Source organism: Cuculus canorus, chromosome 9, assembly GCF_017976375.1.
Source record: "Cuculus canorus isolate bCucCan1 chromosome 9, bCucCan1.pri, whole genome shotgun sequence".
Classification (NCBI taxonomy): Eukaryota; Metazoa; Chordata; class Aves; order Cuculiformes; family Cuculidae; genus Cuculus; species Cuculus canorus.
In genome coordinates this window covers 23928216-23953455 of record NC_071409.1, presented here as the reverse complement: position 1 = coordinate 23953455, position 25240 = coordinate 23928216, and the positions used below count along the sequence as shown (strand labels likewise).

Here is a 25240-nt window from a genome sequence, read left to right as displayed (position 1 = left end):
AATGGAGTATGAAATCTTTCTTGAGCTTAAAATGTTTTTCTCTTCCTGTTCAGGCTGTTTCCCTAATGTAAGACAATACTAGGGATTTTGCAGTATAAAGATCTTCCTGCTTGTTAGTGTCTGTAGTTCTCTGCTGTGCTTCATGGAGACTGTAATGGTCTGACGATTCCACAGGTTTGGTTTTTTTCCTGTTTTCTTTCCCCGATTTCATCCTCCTCTGTAGCAGTAGTAATGTAAAGCTGCTATGTCAATATAGTATAGTTTTCATCTGTTTCATTATTAGTTGCTGAACATTTTTATCCAGTCAGTATATCAGCCAGATAGTAGTGAAAATAAAATCTCCCTTCTTCATTGTATGTAATAGAAAGATAGTTCTGGGCAGCAAGCAAACTGGGAAGAACCTTCCTTGTATACAGAGAGAACAGAATCAGCACCATTTTTTACTGGGAACATTTTTCCCATTCCTACATGTCCACAATTTCTCAAACATTCAGGTTTTTTTTTAAACAGGTAGGTCTTTATTAGGTGAGGATACTGATCCTACCACAGCCTCTATCTGAGTGTGTTACTGATTGATTGTATCAGGGAAGAAACACCGAATTAGACATAAATATAATTTTAACATCTAATCGTTTAAGCTGATTTATGTCTGAAAATGTAGAGGTTTAATTCAAATAATGCTGGATATGCTCATTATGTTTCTACATTATTAATTCGTATTATGACTTCTCGGGGATTTTTTTTTTTTAAATGTGAAAAACGTTCCTCTGTCAATTATGAATTTGCCACCTGCAAATTTATTCTGTTTGTCTAACTCGTGCAAGAAAAAGATGATGATTACAAGTTCTCAGTTTCCTTTGCTATTTTTTTAATGTATTTTATGCCCCTGTAAGGTATTCTCTAATACAAATAAGTTCTTTATTTTCAATTTCCTTGCTAATTATATTCTTTTTAAAAATCTCCTAATAAGAAATTAATTACAGAATATATTGAAGCACAATTATATCTCTGTCCCATTTGATTAATTTTTGTCATTTCTTCTGTGTCTATTCTCATTGCTGATGTACATTGAGGTCTCCTTTTAGCTGTCCACAATGCTGCTAAACTGTTTTTTCCTGAATTGATGCTGTTCTTTGAGACTGCAGTAAGGTAGATGAGAAGCACTCCCAAATGTGCATTACTCTCTATTTATCAGCATTACATTTTATCCCGTTTCGTGCTGCTATTATCACTTGATCTGGTTAAGGCTGTCACTCTCCGGTACCCTAAATACTGTATTTACCTGTAAATGTGATGAAATGCCATCATTCAACGTCTTTCCCAGATCCCCGCTGAAGCTGTAAAACCAGTCTGCATGTTTATACAGAGGAAGTAGAAATGGTGAATATCGATGTCTGGTTATTTTGTGCCTTGTTTATTTCTTTTCTTTTATGCAGGACTTTAATTAAAAGCTTTTGGCACTTCGGTGAAAAGAGCAGCATGTCTTTCCAAGCTTCTGGATGAGTGTATTTGTGGAGACTGAATGGACTTACAAAGGCTTGTAGTGATAGGACGAGGGACAATGGGTATAAACTGGAGAGGGGCAGATTTAGACTGGACATAAGGAAGAATTTCTTCACCATGAGAGTGGTGAGGCCCTGGCCCAGGTTTCCCAGGGAAGCTGTGGCTGCCCCATCCCTGGAGGGGTTCCAGGCCAGGTTGGATGGGCCTTGGGCAGCCTGAGCCAGTGGGAGGTGTCCCTGCCCATGGCAGGGGGTGGAACTGGATGGGCTTTAAGCTCCTTTCCAACCAATTCTATTCTGTGATTCAATGACTCATGGGATTTAGTTCTTTTATTTCACTAAAGACACCATTTAGGCAGTGTATTAACATGATCACTTTCCCTTTTGCTCTAAAAGGAGTCTCTCATTTATCTGTATGTACTCCATCTGGTTAATAGCAGGACCGCTATCTTTATCACTGCTAAACAATTCTCTTCATCCCAGCTAACCACGACTTTATCTTATACTCGCCTCCCCTGGACTCTAGTCTGCCTCTCTAACTTCAGGCTGCTGAGGCCCAGGCATCCCAACCCAACATCCCCTCGTGCGCAGTTCTCTGCTGCTCTCTCTCCACAGCTGCTGCCTTCTGTCCCTTCCAATCATCCATGCTTGGGGCTGCCCACCACCTGCACTCCAGAGGCTGAAATAAATAAGGATTTGTAGGTAAGACGGTTGCATTTCCAGGCATCTCCTGAATTGAAGGAGGAGTTGATTAGCTTCAATATTTTAATTTTTTTTTTTTTTTCCGTACGATTCATAGAATCATAGAATCACGAGGTTGGAAAAGACCTCTTAGATCATAGACTCCAACCATTCCTGTCTGCCACTAAACCACATCCCTGAGCACTTCATCTACCCATCTTTTAAATACCTCCAGGGATGGGGACTCCACCCCCTCCCTGGGCAGCCTCTGCCGGGGCCCAATGACCCTTTCGGTGAAAAATTTTTTCCTGATGTCCAGTCTGACGCTCCCCTGGCGCAGCTTGAGGCCATTCCCTCTTGTCCTGTCCCCTGTCCCTGGGGAGCAGAGCCCAGCTCCCTCCTCTCCACACCCTCCTTCCAGGCAGTTGCAGAGAGCACTGAGGTCTCCCCTCAGCCTCCTCTTCTCGAGGCTGAACACCCCCGGGGCCCTCAGCCACTCCTCCTTAGACTCGTTCTCCAGCCCCTTCTCCGGCTTTGTTGCTCTTCTCTGGACGCGCTCCAGAGCCTCAACGTCCTTCTTGTAGTGAGAGGCCTCTGGTGTTGAGTGGAAAGCAAGCGTGAGAAGCATCTACAGACAGACTCACTTGATGAAACCTCTAGAAGAGTTGTGGTTCCAGTAATGCTGGGGAATTTTTCTTATATTCTCTGCCTTACCAAGTTTTCTTTTTCTGGAATTCATTGCAAAAGACATTTGCGTTGGGTTTCTGACCCACTTTGGAAGCATTCCCAGTAGTTTTGTATAGCTGTCTCTTCATACAACTAGGAAACTTATGTTTTGTTCTTCCATTTTCTTGCTATGCTCTTACTTAACCTTTTTTTGAGCTCAGTCGGCATTGGGAAAGGTTAGATAAATGTCCCCAGGAAACTGATGATAGGCTGGAGTTAAAATGGGAAGATGGATTTGGGCTTTCAAAATCATATATAGGGTAACTGAATTAGTGCTTGTTTATTGGGTCCTTTGAGTATTGTTTTGGTTTTGCTTTTTAAACTGGAATTTTACTGTATATGTTTGTATCAAGAGGAGTTTGAACCTGGGGAAATGACATCTTGCTGAGAAGGTCTGAATTTGACGCAGCTACAATTCATATTCTGTTCTGAATTGCTATGTGTGGATGTGCTAATATCAGCCCAAAATATGAGCAGGAACATACTTTAGCGCCACTGTTATGCTGGCATTTGGCCATGAGGCCATGAGTCGCCTTCAGGAAGAAACCTGGATGCACATCAGGGGCAGAGGGAGAAATAACGTTAAGACTTTTCAGCTGGTATAAAGAAACTGGCTTGCAGTGTTAGGACATCTGTAGATTCGTGCGTTTATAATGTCATATAATGCCTGTAGGAAATTTTGGTTTTATCAGTAAGTGGAAAATCTTTTTAAATTATGAACTTGACTGTTTTTGTTAAACAAATTTGATATCCTACGTCCTTTCTGCAAGTAGAACATTGAATTATCATTTCAGGCAGCACGTGTATCTGAGACAGCTGAGAAACGTCGATCATGTTTGCTGCGGGAAGCGTGGCACGTAGGGACTGTCACTCATCTCTGCTGGTAGAGATGCAGAGGGCTTAAGGACTGCTATTTTTGTCTTTATCCAATGCAAAGATAAAACTATTGTGTAAAAACCCACAAAAATTGATCACTGTCACACTAAGGTTTGTAGGCTTTTACAGAGATGTTATCGGAGAGAAAAGTGCTGTAGTTAAATTATACACAACCCATGTCATTAGTGATGAATAGACGGAATTGAACATGTCCAGTTTTAGCAGAAACCATAAACATCAGTGACAAATTCTGTATGAAAATCCCATATTTATAAAAATTATGTAAGAGAGCATTGCAAATCACAGTACTTCAGCATCATGTATTGCTTGAATCTGCCAATGATATAATGTTTCCAGATACTGAAGGTATTGCCACTTCATGCAGGAGCAGTGCTGGTGGCAGTCTAAAGCACGTGCTACCGTTGTGTGGCATCCTCTCGTGGGTACTTTTGATGGCTGATGACATCAGATGATTTTCCTTGTGGTCGCTGATTTTTTTTCCACTTTTATTTTGAAATAAGTCAGTCAGCGTCTTGAATTCACATGTAGGTATCTACGACTACCTGGATAGAAAATCCTGTTCTGCTGTTCTTGTGCTATTTTGCCCAGTCTTTCTGAATTTATGAAGTTCTTTTTCACTTTCCCTGTCACCTCCTTCTTACATTGTTTCAATGTCATGGCATGTTTTTCCCCAAAATAAAGTATTTTGTCAAGTAATTTCTCATTGCGGTTTTGGGGGATATTAGTGTCTGTGTATATACTTTTTTCTCTTACTGAAAAATGAGCAACTTTATGCTGGTAAACAGGCAAATATATTGTTTTCCTTTCGTATGAGCAAAATAGGTTAAACAAAACTAATTTAATCTTTTTTTTGAGGGGAGTGCCTATGAATTTCATTGATAGCCTTCTTCCTGACCAGGTCCTACGAACAGAAATGCTACTGTTAAGCACTGGGTGCCCAGAGTCACAAAAAGCTGTAGCTTAATATCTCTATCTACTGTATTGCACAGAAATTATCTTGTTTCACTTTGTTTCTGTTTTATGTTATCCTGTAATTTTCCAAAGCATAATTCCAGTGTGTTACCAGACGCTTTTTGATATATGTAAATTTCATTATTAGAGATGCTTGAACACCTCAAGTCATTTTATGACGTGCTTGTTAGGAAATTCCTTTCCCACTTTTACAGTTCGTTGTCACCTTCATCATCTGGTACTGTAAATACTTGTTTGGGGTTTTTTTTAATACTATTCTGAATTATTTTCTTTTTGTGTTAAGACTGTAGGGAAGATCTGAGGGTTTATTTTGTAACTTGTGCTAGACATCACCCTGCTAATGTTTTCTACCCCAATCATTTCACCATTTTTAAGTTTCCTGAGGGTCTTTCTGAATTTTGTCATTTAATGGTCTTCTAAATCAATACTAACCTCCAGTAGTTGGTCTTTCTCATGCTTTGCTGACGGCTTGTTTGAGGGTCTAATTGTGATTTTTAGATTAATTCATCTTTGTCCATTTTCTGAGAGCGTTGACCTCACCCACCAGGTCAGATACTGGATAGATGCTTTCTGGAGCCACGCTAGTAACCTTTATTTAAGAACCCTTCATCCATTTGTTGCTCGGGGCGTATTGATTGACAATAGAAAGGCATCTATACCAAGGCCTCTTGTGGGTATACCAATGTCCCTGAAGCCTTTGGGTCTCAGTTAGTGCTGGGGCTGTGGTTGGGGCAAAGGGGAAGATGCCTGCAAAGCAACTGTCTGTGCAATTTCCAATGGGATTTTGGTGAGTAAAAGAGGAATTTTAGCCTAGCCTACCTTTTACTGCCAAGTTAAATTTATACCTGTGTGGTGGCAAAGGCATTTTGAGCTGCATGGAACGTTTCAGAGCAGGGGGAATAGCTCTGTAAATATTGATGGAGCTTTGTGTTTAGTGCTGGGAGGTGTATTTTTGTTGAGTATCTAACTGGGTAAGTGCTGTAAGAATGGAAAATTATGACTCTTAACACAACCAGTCCCCATGCGCTGTGGCTCAGACAGCACTGTGCCCTTTGTGCCGAGGGCAGCGGGTCACTTAAATTAATCAAACACTGTTACAGAATGGACAAAACAAGTATAGGAATCTGATTTAACATCATGTAAACATTACTGGGTGCCAGAACCCAACTGATGGGTGGGGTTGCACAAACACTTAGCCTGTTCATGTGAAGATGTCAGCACAGGTAGTATTTTTATACCAGAGACTTTTTCTTCTCTGCTAAGTTGCACTGCAATATTTTTCCATACTAAAGTAGCCCTGGTGATTTTTTTTCTTTTATATCTAAAGTTGCCATAGGAATGGAAAATCCACAAACCCAAGTACGGCTTTTGTGAAACTTAGTAAGTTGGGCAAGCGTCTTCTGACTGGAAAGTGGATCTTTTTCTTCCTCTCTTATTTTTAACTACAGCGATGTATTTAATATACCAAAGCGTATTCCAGTAATTAGTTTGTTTCAAGAGGAAGAAATTTGAAGATATTTTTACAATAAATTTCAAGACTTTTACTTGCTGCCACCGAGATTAGTGGTCAATCTAATGGTAGCACTGGTGGAGTAGTTATAATAATAAATAAAGTAACAAATTTTGCCCAATAATTTTGGGTTCGTGCAATCAGCTAGCAAAATTCTAAACTAAAAATATTAGGCTTCTGTACAACTAAAATCTGGATCTTCATTTAAATTTTGTTTTTCCAATAAATCCATGCAATTAGTGAGGATTAATACATCTTTCACATTGCACGCTAATGAAAGGAGTGGTCTGTAAATTCTTGTGGTGAAAATTGAGTTCTTTGTCATCAATTAGCCTCCTTTAATAGGGGTAGACATGATGTAAAGCAAAAGATTCATAAATAAATACAAAGAAAGAAGTCCCTAAAAAGCAGAAAGCTATTTTTAATAATTGGTAGAAGGCAGCCATTTTATACGGATTACGTATTATAGGGATACAGTGTCAATCCTGCTGTAAAAATGTGGGTTTGAGGACAATGCAATCTGAGGTGTCTCTGGTTGAGTAAAGGGAACTCTCTTGCCCTGCAGAGCACTATCAGCTGGGACATGCAGAGCGAAGAGCTTTGCCTGATTACCTTGATCAATATTTGTATGGCTAATGGAGTGAAACTGGAAGAGTGCAGACTTAGACTGGTTATCAGGAGAACTATTCCAGTAGCAATATCTGCCCAGAAGAGTTTGCAAAGCTGAACAGTGACACCAAAAATTTCCGTCATGTTTTGTTTTTAGTGCAGAGCAGAAACCTCCCAAACTTTTCAGACATTTACAGAAATAATCAACTTTTGAACTCCGTGACAAATGTGGTTTGTGTATAAATCTTACTGTGGAAGCGTTTGAGTGGCTTCAAAATTAGAGGGATGGCAAGCACATTGGACACAGTAAAACATCACTTGGAATAATTAGCATAGTGGGTACACAGCCAACAATATGTTCCTCAACCCAACAGAAGTGAAGAAATACCTTAAGGAGAGCTAAAAATCAAAACAGATAACAGAAGAAGTGTGAAAACTCACCATATTAATCATGTTACAGCCAGATTTTGAGCACGCTTGTGTAGTCACATAGGTTTTTTTGTATGTAACGGAGCTGGGGAGGATTTGCTGTTGGAGAACTAAGGAATTAGCTGGAGATGGCTTCAGCTTCCCATGGCCATGGGTGCTGGGGTCGGACAGGATGCCACAGCGCTACCTAATTAGGACAGAATTTTCTGTCGGTTCTGAAAACGTATCTGGTAGTTCCTAACTCCGACAAGATTGTACTCATTTCAGTCTGGGGGGTTCTGCAGGTGGTGTGGGGAGAGCTCCCCCTTGGTGATAGCAGTCTCGTAATCGGTAATGGGAGACTTTGTACGTCAAATGTGCAAACAGATATAAAGATTTATTAATCCTTTCTTTGCAGACTCCTGCTGAACAGGCCAAAGCTAGACTACAGCTGGTTCTTGAGGCAGCTGGTAAGTGTTACTATTATAAGTAAAATTATATTCATATTCTTCAAAAATGTATTGAACTTTTATAATATCAGAAAAATGAAACCTGTGAAGACAGTAACTTTATCCTTTTCTGTTTGGCAAATGCTAAATCCCTTTCTCCATAGTTCACTTCAGTTTCCGGTTAAGATGAAACTGGTGTGCATCATCACTGGCACTTAGTAAATCCCTTTAAGGAGATAAAAATAAGTCATTTTTGTTTGCTGTTGAGAACCAGCACTTCATGTGTTTGTTCTGTTGTTGCTGCTGCTATGGAGACTTGATTCTGTTATCTCAAAAATTTGGGTTTGTTTCATTTTTTTAGCACTGAACTAAATTAGTGCATGTGTATATTTATAATTACTTATTTGAAGTGGTAGCAGAAATATGTAGCAAGCTGTCCAAAAGGCCTGGACGTGCGCTTCTTGGGTTTCCCTTGTGGAAGATGCTGTGGATCTGATGGGGCCTTGGGCAGCCTGATCCAGTGGGAGGTGTCCCTGCCCATGGCAAGGGATTGGAACTTGGTGATCTTTAAGGTCCCTTCCAACCCAAACTATTCTGACCTGAGATGTGATGTAGCCCAAGGTGGGTTTTGCTCCTTGTTACTTTGAGGGCTGTGGGCCCTTGGGGTGACGTGGCCTGGCTCGACACCCCACTCCTCACTGTGTTTGATGAAGGGAGTTTTGTCCTCCAAATGGTTGTTTGCAAGAGCCGCATGTGTTTCAATGCACTGTGATTGGGAAAACATCACTCCAGACCCTTACACCTTTGTCAGTTTGTCACACAAAAAGGAAAGCTTTCAGTATTTCATATGCGTTGTGATGAAAACATAATTGTTTTTAATTCAGCTTTCATCTTGTATATGTATTTTTAAATTATAAACAGCTATTTCCAAGAAACACCATTTTTTATCTCACTTATGGAAGCCTCTGTTTTAAGGAATACCCATCGTCTCACATTGCTGATATTTCTTTTCAAAGATGCATCTAGCCTTCTGTATTGCAGAGCTTCAAATGCATTCATTGTTCTCCACGACTTTTAATATAGCTTTGAGGCATATAATTATAAAATAGATGTGACAGCACTGACCTAAAAAAGCACAATTTGTGTATACTACTCACATCAATCACACCTAACTTTTTAATTTAACACCTGGGAAATGTATAAAAGATACCTACAGGTTGTATATCATCATGACCTGGGTCCAAAAAGTTTCCAAAAACATCTAAAGGTCTGTGGCATTGTTGAATTTAAATATTCACAATTGAAGTCTGAACCTTAGATTGAAGCTGCAAGCTGTTCATAAATAACTGGAGAGAGTTAATCTGTTCTTCTTACCATCCAAAACACAGAAACGAGTGCTTTCCTGGCTTTAGCTAAGTCTTGGTAATCTCAGGCATTTATGAACTCATCCCCTCCCACCCCTTCTTCCCCTAGTCCTGTATTCAGTTAATTAAGTTGAATTGTCATTAAATTGGTGTGAGAGGACTGTTGGAATTGTTAACAATGTTGTTTCAATATCTTTTTGTGTGCTTGTTCATTGCAAAATGAGCACCTTTTTCACCTTTAGGTTTTAAAAAAAATGAAAAGAAATCTGTTAGATGTTACAGGGCAGCTTTTCAGGGAGTTCACAATCAACAGGTTAATTGGCATTGCTGTTGTAGCATCATGCTGTATGCTTTAATTGAATATAATTTAAATTTAAATCTGTGCTTTAGTAATGATGAACAAACTGCTGTTTGCATATGCAGTGCTTGATACAGGATCCATCCCAAACTTGGGAATTGACTTTTATAACTTATCTGGCTGTAGACTTGCTCCAGTCCCGCTAAGTGGGGAAAAAGACTGTGCTTTATTCAAAATGTATTAATCTGTATTTTAATGGAGGTTAACGACACTGTAGTCCTCTGTGGTTTGGGCGAACAAACCAGTCTTACCTTCTGCAACCACTCTGCGTTACCACCAAGTGTCGGAAAGGCATTTGAGAAGGTCCTGTCGTTGTTTGTTTCCATTGACATGCTGTTACCTTGGCATTTCCATTTCCCTTTCCTTGCTGTTTCCATGCCATGAATATCCCATCTCCCATGATAATCTAACATTTTCATATATTGTCTGTGTTCAAATATATTTGCTGATCTCATTCGGAAGATTTCCTTACCTTACTCTGCCTTGAAAGAATTAACCTCAAGAAAATATACTTTGCCTACTTAGCATTTTTTTTTATTCTTAATATACTGGAAATGCCTTTGCATGAATGTAAAACAAATATAGCAAACGGTACCTACCTGTGTAAGGGGACAACATTTGTTATATGTTAATGAGCATGAGCCATAATTAGTTTGTCTATAAAACGCTGTTGTTTGTTTTAAAAGCAGTCTGACTTCACATTCAAGCTGGTGGTGGATTTCGAAGTTTGCTTATATGTAATGCAAGACTAGATAGTCCTTGTTCTTCATTCTTTTTCTGTTATTTCAGTGAAATATTTACACGTTGGATTTGTCTTCTCAATCTGAAGATGTTTGTGTGTATAATTTTTGCTTCACATCAACCTATTGACATGGAGATTATGTGACTTTATCCCTGTGGCTTTTTAAGCAAGAGAAAGTGATATATTGAAATACACTAATAATGTCATGGATTTATGGAATATAGATTCAAAAGCATTTTCGGTATATCAGCTTTTCCACGTCCTGCTCTAGTACAATGTCCATAGTTTTAAAAAGTTAATTATGTTATTGTATTCTTTTGCTCTTCCCTGCTTTCTTTATCACTAGAGATGCTTGATTTTAGGCAAGGTAGGTCCATGTGCCATCTGATCAGCCTCAGCAGGAGTTGTAGATATTTATTAGCTTGGGAAAATCTGCTTTTAAAATCTAACTTAGATATTAATTTAGGAAATACCAACTCATTTCTCTGAAAGACAAAAGACAGCAAATGGTAAACCAGATTCTTTCAAATCGGATTCTTCTTTTTTCACTGGTGTGTTTTGAGGCTGGGAATTGTGACTTCTGGTCTCTTTATTGTGGGAGAGCTGGTAATATAAAAAATATTCACCTGTATTTCTGAGGGGAGGAGGGAAAGATGCTGGTTTAATATTCAGGTAATACAGTGCTGTCAAGAAGTTTTGTCTCCAGGTCCTTCATTCATGCTGGCTTTGCTACGCACTTTGTGAAATAATTCTTTTCTTTGTTGCTGTAGATTAATGTCAGTATCTTTATTCACGTTAAACAGGGTCATACTTGAAGATACTGGAGCACTCCACTTTAATTCTTAAGGCAACCGATTTTTCACATATGAAAACTGTCATCCAGTACAAGTTGTTGGTCTGGGCTATAAATTTATATTTGCATGACTTTATTTACTTGCCCTTTTTAATATTGAAGCCTTTTTTGCATCCTCTAACAATATCGCAGCAACTTGCCGTGTTTGAGCAGATGTCAAGCAGGCAATAGTTGAATGTTAATTTTGAGAGGGTGGGATGTTTAAGCCCATCTGAAGTATGTTGCATGCGGGCCTTCCAGACTTAGCTACAATGCTTTGTCTCTTGGGAGAATTTTAAAGCTAAACCTCTTTCTTTTTGTCACTCTATATGGACTCTCTCAAGTCAGTATAAAGCAGATCATCCCTAGGCTAAAGCTCTTCAGCTTTTGTTATTGGGCTCTGTAGACCTGTAATTAGGCCTCCTGGCAGGCCTTGCAGGCCAGTTAATGGTCATATGGAGTTTCTATGAGGCAGACTGGCTTTGTATAAATCCTTCGTAGGGATACGTTTATGGGTCACTTCCTACCAGGACCGGGCTTTGTGCTGCTGCCCCACGGGCTGACAGGGAGCAGGTTCCCTTGACCATCGACAGCTCAGTTTGTGGCGCACAATCTACCCAGCTAATCCCCAGTGTAAACAGAGGATTTAGCTGAGCTTCTGTCACTTACAGTTGCCAAACCACTTGGGTGTCTGTGATTTCTTTCCCAGACTTCATTACCAAGAGACGGGGAACCACAGAAGATTTGGGGCTGGGGTTTTGTGTTAAACGTTTGCTTGCTCGTATCACTGATTTTAAGGAAAAAAAGTTTGCCTGGCCTTGCTAAAAACCCATAAGCTTAACAGAAACCCTCAAAACTTTAAAGGCAGTTAATTTCTGCTGTAAATTGTTGTACAGCACCTTTGCTTTCTCATAAAGATTAAAATGTGAGTGAGTATTCCAAAATGTAAATGTATTGATAAGAAATAGGATGTGGACAGTTCGAGCCGCCAATCCAGCTGCCTTTACCAAAGTAGTCTGAAAGTTTTTCTATGGTGGTAAGCAGAAATTTCTTGTTCTCTATATAAAGACGATGACAAAAGGCAATTGATCTGGATTTTCAAAGGTCTAGAGCTGAAATAAGTGACTGATCTAATTTTGGAATCTGCATTTCAATCTATTGCTGAAAAAGCATTCAAGAATAGAGCATTTTTGTGGAAAGAATTCTTGACAGATTTTATTTAGAGGAAACTTCAGAACTGAGGGACTGAAATGACATCAGCAATATGCAGTAAAAATTGATGAATACAAATCATAAGCATTTAACGTTTATCAGATCAATTTGGCAGCAGTTCTGGATATTGGATGTTTAACTCATTATCTTTGAATTATGCTATCAGATTGCTCCCTTTAATTTTGTACCATGCATCTTTATTACATATTATGTATTCCTTCAAGAGAAAATCATTGAATATAACAAGCACTTAGGCCATCGATGTTGTAAAAATACAAGTGTTTTATAATATTTACTGCATTTTTTTTTAAAATCTACCCATTATAACATATGTTATTGTGGAGAAAATTCCTAATTTGCACTCAGTGCCTGATAAAGTCAGATATTCTCTGTGTTCTGGTATCAAAATGGCCTATAACAGATGTGGCTGAAAGGACCACATACGTAGACTGTATGATTTTAGTCTGGTGGAACTAATAGGATCACTTGCTACTTCATAGATTCTTGCTTTTCTTTTACTTTAATAAAAACTGTTTAGTTAAATAGGATGGCCTCTATTTTGCTCTTTTCTAGCCGTGCAGATTAGTGAGGCAGGCAGGTGGCAACAAGTATGAAAAATTTTGTTTTATTGGTGCTTGGTTGGTTGTAAATGACAAATTTATAAAATGTTGTTAGATTTCTCATTTTGATTATGGTTTTCTTACTCTTGATTTGCCTATTTTGTGTTCTTTCCACCGAAAACTTGACAGGCTTAGTTTGAACTTCTAATTCTGAAGTTTTAGGAGTCTGGATGACCTGCTAGTGTATATGCACAGAGGATGAAATAATGCATAAAATACTTTACCTGTTTCATGGAAATTTAAAAATAGGTTTTAAAATAATGCTTTATCCAGAAACGGTAAGAAATTGGACTTATAACAAGCTTAGAAGTTGCTGAATATTGGAAAAAAGATCGATATAGTTACTATGTGGTTTGCTTATTTTGATTTAATATAAGATTCTCAGTTCTTTCAAAGGTAAATAAACTGGAATTTCACTAGCGAAATGTCCACCAAATCATCCAAGTAGACTGCACAGTCCGATTTCTCTCTGCTGCCATAGGATGTATGGAACACACTGTCTTTCTTGAGTGGTGGAGTAAGAGGTTATGCTGCGTTCCACAGCTCCAGGAAAGGGCAGTCAGTCAGTTCATCCTTTTCATAAGGATCTGAACGTTTATTCTTCCCTCCATAATCCTGTCCTTATACTTTACAGATTAGTTCACAACATTTGATTGGTGAAATGCTTGATTTTATTGTTTTCACCTGCTGAGACGGTATCGTGACAGATGTGTATCCTCAGCTTAGAGTGATTTCTCAAAAGCTTTCATAGTATATCCTTCTGCTGTAGGTGCATCTTTGAAGATGGAAGATTTTATCCTATTCTTGGAAGCTAGCTAATTTAGGAAGCTCGTCTAATTATGCACTGAGTGAAGCCAGTTTCTAGGTTAACTGCTGATTCCTACACAGCGGATTTCTGTGTCAAAAGCCATTCTCTTGACAACATCGGCAGAAAGAGCACTTTGAAACAAATTCTGAATAATATCAGGATTGAATGATTTAAAAAATCAAGAAAATATATGTTGGACTAAATTTATGGTAGCTAACTTTTATATTTATATTGTGTGTTTTATGAGAAATGCAGGTATTTTAAGACCAAATTTCACAAACGTGTAGGAAGTATTTGAACTCACCTGGATGGTCTACAGAGTGACCTTCATAGCCAGGCACAAGTGCTTGTATAGCTGGACATTAAATATGTTTCTTTACACACTACTTGCACCTAATTTCTTGGCAAAGCTACGTAATCTCATTAGGATGCTAAAAAAGAATACTTCCTCTATGCAAAGTGACAACTGTATAAAAAAGTAATTACTCCAAGTAATTATTTTTTAACATAATAATGATCTTGTCCTTACAGAGCATGTGATTCTGAAGTGCAGCTGGTTTGTGTTGTTGGTCAGCAAAGTAAACTCTTAATTAATCAATAATTACTTCAATAATTAATTCAACAGCATTTTCCTGACTGCTGGAAAAACGCGGAATTTTAATTAAACAAATTTGAGTAGAGAATACAATGCGTTTGAAACGAAGGGATCCGCTTTTACGACTTACAATACCCTTGTGGTGGTGTCTAAAAGCTGTTCACTTCATGAACCTGTTTTAGTTTCTTACAAGAGAGCTTTTAAAAAAGGCTTTGAACCATTTTTGTAGAAAGCATAGAATATTTTTCTGCTTTAAGAAGCCAATGAGTAGTTGCTAATATAAGGATGCCATAATGTAAACCAAAGTCTATAAGTAGACTTTATAGTAACTTTATTAATTAATGAACATTAATCGCCTTTATAAATAATTCTAATTGGTAGATTTTTATCTGAGACCTGTTTTTTGTGTTACCAAGAAACAAAAGTATCTCAGGCTTACATTATAACTAATGGGTTTTCAGTAACGTTGTAGCATATGGTATACATGATTTTGATGCAAATATGTGTGCTAATTATGTGCAGATGAATCTTTCAGTCCTGCTATTGATCTTAAGTCAAAGACAATTTTTCAGTTAGCTTAAGTTTTATATCAATTCCTATTTAGCAACTTTGCCTGGTAATTCAATTATAAACTGTTTTGGCTGCAGAAACCATATGTGGTTGTGCGGCTGGTTTCTGTTTAAGTGTGTCTTTTGGGAAATGTTATGTCTTAATATTGATAGTAAAATACTTATTTCTCCTATTTCACCTGATGTGTTGTGCCATCTTCTCTGTATGGGTGCCTGCTTTGGTCTGTGGTCATGAAAACATTGGTGAGAATGTGTGCCCCTTAGATACTTCAGGCCAGTACACCCTGTAAATCTCTAGATGTTTACCACCTTTCAGTTTAAGCTTTTTACAAGTGAAACTGCAAAGCATTTGGCTGAATTTCATAGTATGAATGCCCAGAAATGGGCTTTAAATTGCTTGATCTTTAAAGTGGCTCGGGCTGGCGGGCAGGAATTGCGTGTTTAAATGTTTAGAGACTCTCCATCCGATATCCAGATGTGTTGTATGCCTGAATCCCTCACTCAGCTTGCTGAAGGGAGAAATGAGTGGAAAAGAAATAAAGGGTCCTTGCTCCTTCTCACTGTCATGATGATGCATCCTGCAAGTTTTCAAGTGTGGAGGTAATTATGGGAGGCCTTGTTCATCCTCCAGCTGGAAGGCATTTCAAGGCACCTTAATAGATAAATGCTTCATCTCTATTAATGGATTTTAGATCACAGTGCCTTTTTGAGGTAGAGCAACAGTTTCAAGGAGTTTCAATGACTTGCCGGCACTCACACATAGTTTGTGATGGAGCAGGAACATACCTGTGCCCTGGAACTTGGTTCCACGTGTCACCATGTCATTCTCAGTTCCTCTTTAGCTCCGGACTCAAATTAGGAGTTATAATTAGTGCCCTACTTGCTGTTATTTTTCAGCTGGAAGGGAACTTCAGAGGTGTTCAGAAATACATGCTGCTATGCATGAAGCGAGCATACCCGAACTGCAAATAGGGAATGAATTATCATTATTGTAGTTAAATATATAGTTGAAGAAACAGGCAGACTATTAATCAAAGATTACTATTTCTGTTTGTCAATGCTTCTGCACAAAATGCCTGAAGTTTAAGAGGCAGATATTGATGGAGTTAATATTGATGTTCTACAATGCAGCCCAATCTGTCTCAAAATCCCAACTGAAATGAAACGCTTTTACATACATCCAGCAGTCTCGCTTAACGTGGCTTTAGCTATCGCCACCAGTGCCTACTGTGCATCAGGGAAACCTCCTGGTTACTTCTGTGGGTTTGTCTTTAGAGGGTTTAGACAACTTGTTTGGTTTGCACAGAGCAGAGGATCATGAAGGTGTCTCTGAGAAACAGTCTTGCAACTGTGGGACATCATTGAAGGGAATCCTCCTCTCGTACCACTTCTAGATGCTTGAAGGTACAGTTCAAAGTGGCACTAGAAGGGCTGTGTTCTTGCAAGGGTCTGCACGCTGTGATTCAAACTCAGACGCAAGTGCAGCTCTAATGGTCTGGGGACTGGCCTGAGCTGGGGTATCGGTCCTGCGATGCCTTGGGACCTGGAGGCAGCTGGAGTAGCAAGGTGGTGTTCAGCAGGAGGAGCGAGGTGAGATCGGCCATTTTTGTGCTTTTTACATTCATCCTTTTAGGAAAACCTGAAATACAGGCATTGTATTTCTCAATTTCTCAACTGAAGGCTGCTTAAGTTCAAAAGTACAGTTGTCCACCACCTGAAGGTCTTGCTTCCTGCCTACGTGGTCTTGTTAATTCTATAGATTATTTTTTTCACTTGAACCATGAGTAGTATTTAACGTGGGTAATAAAACTCTTTTTTTATAGTTATTGGAAGAATATTTATCACAACTTTATTAAACATGGAGAACTAAGTGTGCCATTTTCTCCAAGTGTTTTCATTTGCTCGTGTTTTCTTTGTTGACCCAAATGAATGAAATTAGAACAAACAATCTCCAAGTCATTTGTAATCAAGAGCTGATTAATGGAGTTTGGTTTCCCAGCCATTATTCATTCAAGAACACCTGATATCTTTCCCATAAACAAATTGTGTTTGTCCAAATTAAGAAATTAAATGAAGCATTTGATGAGTTTATGATTGACCCTTCTAACTCTGAGCCCATTAGTCAATGTCGTTATCATACAAAACTGTGTGACTAATGTGCTGTCTGAAGAAGCATGTGGATTTATTATGATTTCTGATTAATGCGTGCTGCAAGCCAGACTACTAGATTGTAATAATTTTTTGATTTTCATTTGAGCAGTCGCTGAAGATTTTCATCTGTGATGAAATGCATTTGTGTCCCATTAGATTTAGAGATTATTATGAGGTGTCGACAGAATAAATCTTAAAATATAGTAGTGGATGTTTTGCAAAAATTATTTTTTCCCCAGTGGTGCAGTTGTGTTATGCTGGTTCTGAGGGCAACTGCCTGTTATTTAATAGGTACTAGTGTGTGACTTCAGAGAAATTCTCACACTTATGAGACTACCAGTAAGAATTTCAATTAAAATAAGGATTATTGGTTTTCTTCTGTATTGTTCACTCTTCTTTGTTTTATGAAATATTAATATCTCTGTTTTTAACAACAAGTTTTGAGGCAGGTGTTTGACTACTCTTGTTGTTTTGAAAGGATTTTATATGGCATAATGCTCTTGAAAAGCAGACTTTAAAATTCTGTAATATTAAGATGGCTTTGTCTTCTAAAATGCTATGAATACTGTTATTCTGAGGTATTCTTTTCAGTTTTAGCTATCTAAAATATTTTTTCTTTCATCTACTCTTTAGAATGTAATTAGTTTCATGCTCTGTACGAAAGATCAGAATAAGTGTTCTCTTGAAAAAGAGAAATCTTCAGGAATCCATGGTTTCTCAGTATTTTGAGAAACTTTTATGTATCGTTATGAAAAGGTAGTCTTCGGATACAAATTTTTTTTCTGTTCTCACCAAGACAAGTTCTTTTTTCCTGAAATGTGTAAGAAACATACATGTTGTGTGGCTGATTTAAATGATAACGCTCTTTCTGGATCGTTTGGATATTTGCATTACAACCAGGACCTGTATCCGATGTTTCAGTACTTTGGTTCTAAGCCACCATTCCTATTGTTTTGTTTTGGATCCAGGGATGGGGCAGCCACAGCTTCCCTGGGCAACCTGGGCCAGGGCCTCACCACCCTCATGGTGAAGAAATTCCTTCTTATATCCAGTCTAAATCTGCCCCTCTCCACTTTACAACCATTGCCCCTTGCCCTTTCACTACAAGCTTTTGTAAACAGTCCCTCCCCAGCTTTCTTGTAGCCCCTTCAGGTACTGGAAGGTCCAAAGGGTTTTTTTTGCATAAGAAAAAATCTCTCTCTTTCTTTAGACAAGTGGTATTGCTTGCATACATGCCAGGTTAGGCAGCAATATGCCTGATCATCCCGCTCTGATAGGAGGAGTTAGAATAGGAACAAATTTAGGAGAGGTTTGGAGGTTCGCTGTGGTTTGTCTGTGGTAGGATTCTGCCCATCCTGACGGGGAAATGCACTTTTACCCTTAAGCAGTATCCTAGGTAACTCATTCAAAAGAATTATTTCAAAGACTGAATACTGCTGTGGTCTCTCAGCTACTTCAAGTAGTATATTATATGTATTAATAATTTTATCTAAAGACAAATGATTTTTTTCCCCTTTGAAAAATGTACCTGCTAGCTAGAAGCCTCTGCTCTGATAGCTTGGTGTAATAACAACTGAAGAGTGCGTTCTGAGAGTTTAGTCAAACCCCTTTCCCAAATATATGATGAATAAACTCACACAAACTGCCTAGAGCTGTATTCGCCTGTAGCGTTTAAAACTCCAATTCCTTGGCTGGTTTTTGGCTGTGTAGGGAGACCTGAACAAGCACCAGCAATCTTCTTTTGATCCAAAACCAAAGGGTGAGAAGGAGAGAGAGACGAGATGTGAGTTAAAACATTGCTGTGGATGCTTTTAAAGAACAGTTATATGATAACATGGTAGGGACAAGGTTTATTATATACTTGAATGTGTCTCAGGCAATATAAACCATGCGTGTATGTATGCACACAGAGATACATACATATTTTTCTATCTGCCTTGTTTAAAATTAAAGGCTAGACTTTAACAGCCTTCCAAATGTGAATCAATATGCAAAAGCAAGGAAAGTTCATACTGAATTAAATATGCAGACAATGATTTCAGCCGTGTTGCCACAAGCTTATTCAAGAATTGCACTGATACCTAGGAAAGGGCAAAACGATGTCTTTAATAAAAGGCAAGACTAATGAAAACTTGTGTCCTTCACCGTATCACTTGTATTGATTACCCTAGCAAGGAAAAAGAGAAGTATTTCCAAACACAGCTAATGTGAACAATCAAATTGTAAGCATTTATGTCAGATTCTCCCTCTAATTCCCTTTCTATTGCTTTTCTTTGTGGCTACAATGTAATTTATTATTTAAGATTTCTGGGCAGGCTTCTTTATTTAAGCCATCCTGTATCCCTTTATGTTGTTAAAATACCCAGCAAAACCGTTTAATCAGAACATCGTCTTAAAGATTTTGAGCATTTTATGCTGTTGACCTTAAGCTCTTGGAGAGTCTTCTCTGAAAGATGTTAATGATTTTATAACCGCGAGCGTCTTTGAGCAGGATAAAACCATGGTTCCATTGCTATCAAGTCAAGGCAAGAAACACGAAGGGAACACTCCACTATGGGTTCCTCAGTTCCTTATGAAGCAATGGTTATTCACATTATATTGTAGAAGAACAAGTGTTTGAACCCCTAAACTGGTCCTGCATGAACTGAGCAGCCGAGCACGGAGCTCTGCAGGAATGGAGCTGGGTTCAGGCTCAGGGTCATTAACCATAGTCAGCAGAGATTAAATGAAGTGTCAGTTATGTTGTTATGTACTTAGACAACGCTGGAGCAGAGGAGGAGGCAGCGATGTTTGTTTGCTTGTGTTATCAAGGCTTTTAATAGAAAGAACGTGCACTGAAAACTGATGATAGTTGAACCTACGCCTCACAGCTTATTTCAGTGAAAATGCAGTGCTATAAATTGTGTTCTTAACAGTGTTTCTATTAATTAGTGCATCAATATGAAATTATGAAATATGAGCAGTTGCTTTTTTGGAAATACACAGCAGAATTTAATCTTGGAAGTTTTCTTCTCTCATTGATGTACACATCTGCACCACTGGTTTCAGCGCCTGCATATTCCAACTTGCAGTAGCACTTTTTTTCTGCATTTTCTGGTTTGAAGAGTGGGTAAAACTAAGGTGGGAAAGGAAGTAAATTGTAGAAGAACGAAACGGTACGAAGCAGCTAAAATTTATGTAAAGGGGAAGACATCGAGGGAGGGAGAGATTAGGGCAAAACCCATAAGCAGCAGAGTAAGGGGAAGGCAGAGAGGAAGAGCAGACTTAGAAAGCGTTGATGCTGCTCCTGTGAGTATTTGATTAGGACAAATGAGGGCAAAACTGGAATATGCAGAACAGCAAGAATTGGTGATCATGTGGACCAATGTATTGACCAATGATTTGTTTTAATGGACACCTGTTCTTACACAGTCTAGATCTTGTGCTTTAGGATTTTTGCTTGGAAAGACTTGGAGAGAAATCCCCCTTCCTCGCAGCTCTCGTGCCCAGCCTGGCCCAGTTTTATTAAACCCTACAGAAAGTTCAGCTTTGTTTTTCAGCTGAGCTTAAGCCTCCTTAGAGAAGTAATCCGAGGGAATTCACTACAGTGGTTTACATATGTCCCTAGGAATCCCTTTTTCATAGGTTAACAGCTTGAGCGAGCTTAGGCATAACCTGAAAGGAGGTTTGTGTCCAGGTGATAGCAAACAGATGAGGTCAGGCGGCAGAGTGACCGGGGGAGCTCCCTGCTGCCCTGCAGAACCTATCAGGACAATCCAGGAATATTACCTTTTGGGCCGTCCTGTTTCCAGGTTTCTGCTGCAGCGTGTCCGTATGGAGACTTCTTAAAAGCTTATTGACCAGACTTATTCCTAGCATTTTCTGAATGAAGTACATTTTCCCTGTACCGTGTCCGTGAGGAGGATGCGTTGCTGGCACCCATCAGTTGTTAGAGCTCGCGTGGTGGCCCTGGCTGGCTGCACCTCGGCCATGCCTTTAAGCTCTACCTTATCGACATTTTATTCCAAGACTCAGCCTAGAAACAGATGATAAAATGAGCTGTGCTCTTCAGCAGATAAATTTACAATATTCAGCTGTTTGTAGGTGATTGTGCGGGGCTGCAACAAAATAAAGCCTAAAGCATCGTATTAGCTGTGCTGTTTATATGGATGCTAATACACTTTGAATAAAACCCTCAATTACTAAGCACTTTTGAGTCCTGACAAGACAGTCCTGTGACGTTAATGGTATCTTTATAACCTTTTTAACTTCTTGTTTCTCTGACAGAGCACTACAATAACAGCAACGGGTTTGCCCTTGGCGAACAAAAACTCATTTTGAGAGGATAATAAGTATTTACTATTTAGATAGCTGGCAATAAAATTTCTCTGAATGAGATTTTACTGAGAAAATACAAACTGATTAAATTACTTTCTTTAATGGACTGGTGAAGCATGTAATAATAGTTTGTTGAAGTGGCAAGTCTAATGTTTGGCTTTTTTCTTTTTTTTTTTTTTTTGTTTTGGTGAAAATACAAGCTAATTCTTTCTCCAAGCAGAAATTTTCACTGCAAAACTTTTTCCAACCTTTCCATCCAAGTCACAAAATATTTTTTCATCTCTAGAAGTGGATAATTGCCTTAAATATTGACAGCCAATATTATAGTTTCAAAGAGTTTTGGGAATTCCTAAATATTCTTAGAGAGGATTACTGTTGTCTCGCACTAGGGAATGTGCACAAACATTTGGAATGTATTGTCAGTTTATATTTTACATATGTTTATATCATAAATAGATGTTTCTTGGAAAGCCATGAAGCACACACTGCATCTCAAACCAGAATATTGTGTAGAACAGAACTTGTTCAATAGCTGGGTGTGTTCCAACAAAAGGCTGTTTCCCAGGTGATGTGGAATATTTCTGAGATTAAGAAAAAAGTCCCTTTAAAAATTTGTGCTAGAACACATTCAGTTCTTTAAAATATTTGAGTTTATTGTATTTCTAAACAAATAAAGTTCTGCTAAATAAAGTCAGAAAGATCGCTCTAAAAGAGTGAGTTTTAAAGATCCTGCAAAGTGAGTAAAATGCCTACCCATAAAATCGCTTTGCACCTATATTCTCACTAAAGTGAGCTGACTGTGCATCTTAAACAGGTAAGATTGTGCTGATTCAGGTTTTGAATAGTCTTTATTTCTAAGTGTGTATCAGGGATGGGTTCTACAGCTCGTGAGAAACCAAGATGCTCAGTCCAAACTTGGAGAATCCCTCAACGTGTGTGTATGTACGAGACCCCCAATTTCACTGTTTGCTTTGCTAGTCAGAGAATTCCACGTTGTCACTATAATAACATTTATTATGTTATTATGAAATGAGATCCAGAGTATCATGCTCCTTATGTTAAATATTGCTCAATATACAGCCCGCAGTTGTTGTCTCTGAAACCCCTGCCACTAATAGATATTTTTTTTCCTGGCATTTTGTAGTTCCAGAAAATTTGTATTTTTGGCGTTGGGAAGTACCAGGAATACTACCTAACATTATTAGTATAACACCAGAAGAAGAAAGAGGATATTTCTTTTCCTTTTTAACCATCAGTCACTGTTTGGAGCTGCTGTGATGTGCAGACAAATTCATAATCTACACTCAATTTGATGTAAAAAAACCAAACCCCACAACACCAACTTTAGCTTTCCCTCGTTCAGTAACTCCCTTGTTTTTATACAGTGTGGCTCATACAATACTGCATGGGCTTATAAATTGAAATCTCACTTTTTTTGGACTTGCCAGACTGGGTGACTGATGACTGCATCTTTGCCATAAAATTTTAATTATTAAATAGTTGTAAATCACTACATTTGCTTTCTAAAGTGTTAAAAAAATGACAGCTTTGTTGTTTATTAAACTAGTGAAGGTAGAAGGAAGTGGAAATGTCTGAGTGAGCGTGGGCTGGATCCTGCCCTCTGGTCTTTACTTCGAGGCCCCCTCAGAAAGGGAAGGTGCAACCTTTGAGCTGGTTGTACAGGCTTACGGACCGCATCTTCCCTGTCAGCCCTACTCCTAAAAAGGTTGGAAAATACTATTATTTTTATTAGTTTAACACTCTGGCGGGTGTCCAGTGTAGCAGTTTGCAATCAGAACTTCCCCAGGGAATGAGGCTTTGGTGGCTGTCGCCAAGGGAATAGCAGTGGAGCCCTCCCCTTTGTCCCCCCAGGACCCCAGCGTGGAAATAAATCCAATGTGTTTGCAGATGAATACATTTTTTTTAAAAAAATAGGTGAAATAACTAGAGCTGTGCAGAACTTTTAATATCCATTGAGTTCAATGTAACATGGTTTATATTATTAAAGGATCAGATTTTGTTAATGACTAAAATATTGGCATATTTAAACACAAAAATCCCCTTAGCGCCCTCACAACGTTTAACAGTTCCCTTTTTTTTTTAGCTTTTAGCTCGCAAACATGTGCAACTGCACCTGATGTATTTGGCATGCACAGGTACTGCTTTAAATGTCTCCCACTTTGAATTTTTCTTTCTTAAAATGAGATTTATTTTTTTTCCCCTTTGGCTTGGGATCCTGACTGTCAGGGGTAAGGCTTTTACTCTGAGACAGAGTAACAGATTGAAGTGGTTTCAGGGCTTTAATCCCTTGGTAAATTAGCCAGCAGGCTCGCCTTTTCATGGATGTGCTAAACAACAGGTTGATGCCATTTGGGCATTAGCAAGGAGAACCACCTGAGGGAATAGGAAATGAATGAGGAGAGATGGGGCATGGAGGCAGCGTGTGCCTATTAGCGCACCGCGGCTCCTGCCAGAGAGAAATAATGACGCTAAATGAGTTTTTAAAGGACAAAGTTGGGGGATTATACACTCGTTTATGATTTAATTGATGTGTAATTGATGCTGATAACGGGAAACATCCACATTGCACTGTAAACTTAAATAAATTCAAAATACTTGTCCTTTTTATTCTGATGTCATGAGTATCTTCTCATTTTGCTTTATCATGGATGTGCAATGTGCATATGAGAGTATGTGATATATGCAGATACTCATATTTAAACGTTTTTAGTCACTAGTTGATGAAAAGCAACTTTTTACTTTATAGCAAGACAAGTAATTCCTTGCCCTTGTGCAAGAAGTTTGTTTTCATTAAAGAAGGTCTAAAATCAAACCCCAACCTCGCTATTCATTGAAGCTTGCTTAATATTTTTGTTAGCAAACGCACATCCTCTTTTTAATGTGTTTATTTATTTAGCTAGTAACAAAGTAGCTGATGTTACTCTAATGAGGGAAATTATTAAAATTCTCTGTTTGCTGCAGTAAAAAAATCAATAAGACTTTTAGGAAATATAACAGAGAAAGCTGATGTAAGATTAAAACCATTAAACCTACCTGTTAGCCTCTAAGTCCCTCCCTCCGAGCTTTTAATTTTCTATTTAGAAGGGGGGGGTTAGGGATCAATATGAAGATCTGTTGATAATATTATATTTAATTAGGGTAATCAAAAACCATGCTTAGAGCGTGACACCTGCCAGGGAGAGCTTCAAAACCATAGTAAGCAGCATGTGTTAGCAGAGTTCCTTTTGCTTGTCCATGGGCACTAATCTGGGAAGCGTCCCAAATGGGGCAGCTCTTCAGCCGTTCCCTCGCCTTTGATCTGGTTTGGGGGCAGTTGATTCTCCCATAATGCCGTTGATCAATGATTTCCTTTCAGCAGTGATGTAATTAAAGAGCTTTAGTCAGCTTGTGCTGTGTTGCCTTGAAATTTATTATTCTGAGGATTTAAAGGAGATCGATAGGGTGCAACGGCCCCATGTTCAGAGCAGGGCAGGAGGACCCGGTGAGAGGAGGAGGCGCGCTTGAAACATGCTCCAGGACACAGCCAAGATGTTTACCTGGGACCTGGAGCTGACCTATGCACAGGGCATTCTCTTTATCCAGTAGCAGTTTATTACCTATTTTTGTTGTGTAGACTCAAAACTAGTCTAGCCTGGTTATTATTGATCTTAGCTTGTTCAAAGGAGTTGAAATCAAGTATTGCAAGAAAATAGTGATTAAAGCAGTTAAATGTGTTTTTCAGGGATAGGTGTTACTGTGGATGCACCATACTGACAATTTTTTTTAATAATGATATTAGCTTGAAAGAAGTTGTGATGAAAGTTATCCTGAAAACAAGCCGTGAGTTTTTAAAACTGGTATAGGTAAAGGTGATTTGGAAAAGAAATATTAAATATTACTGGAGCATGGTCTTGAACG

General features: G+C 38.6%; 1 protein-coding gene across 1 annotated transcript in view; it reads left to right on the top strand.

The window, feature by feature from the left end:
• Nucleotides 1–25240, top strand: part of RSRC1 (arginine and serine rich coiled-coil 1) — a 152510-nt gene that overhangs the window by 77857 nt on the left and 49413 nt on the right. The window contains exon 5 of the mRNA XM_054075019.1: nucleotides 7724–7775. Coding sequence (XP_053930994.1) covers nucleotides 7724–7775 — 52 coding nt within the window. The remainder of the gene's footprint in view (nucleotides 1–7723; nucleotides 7776–25240) is intronic.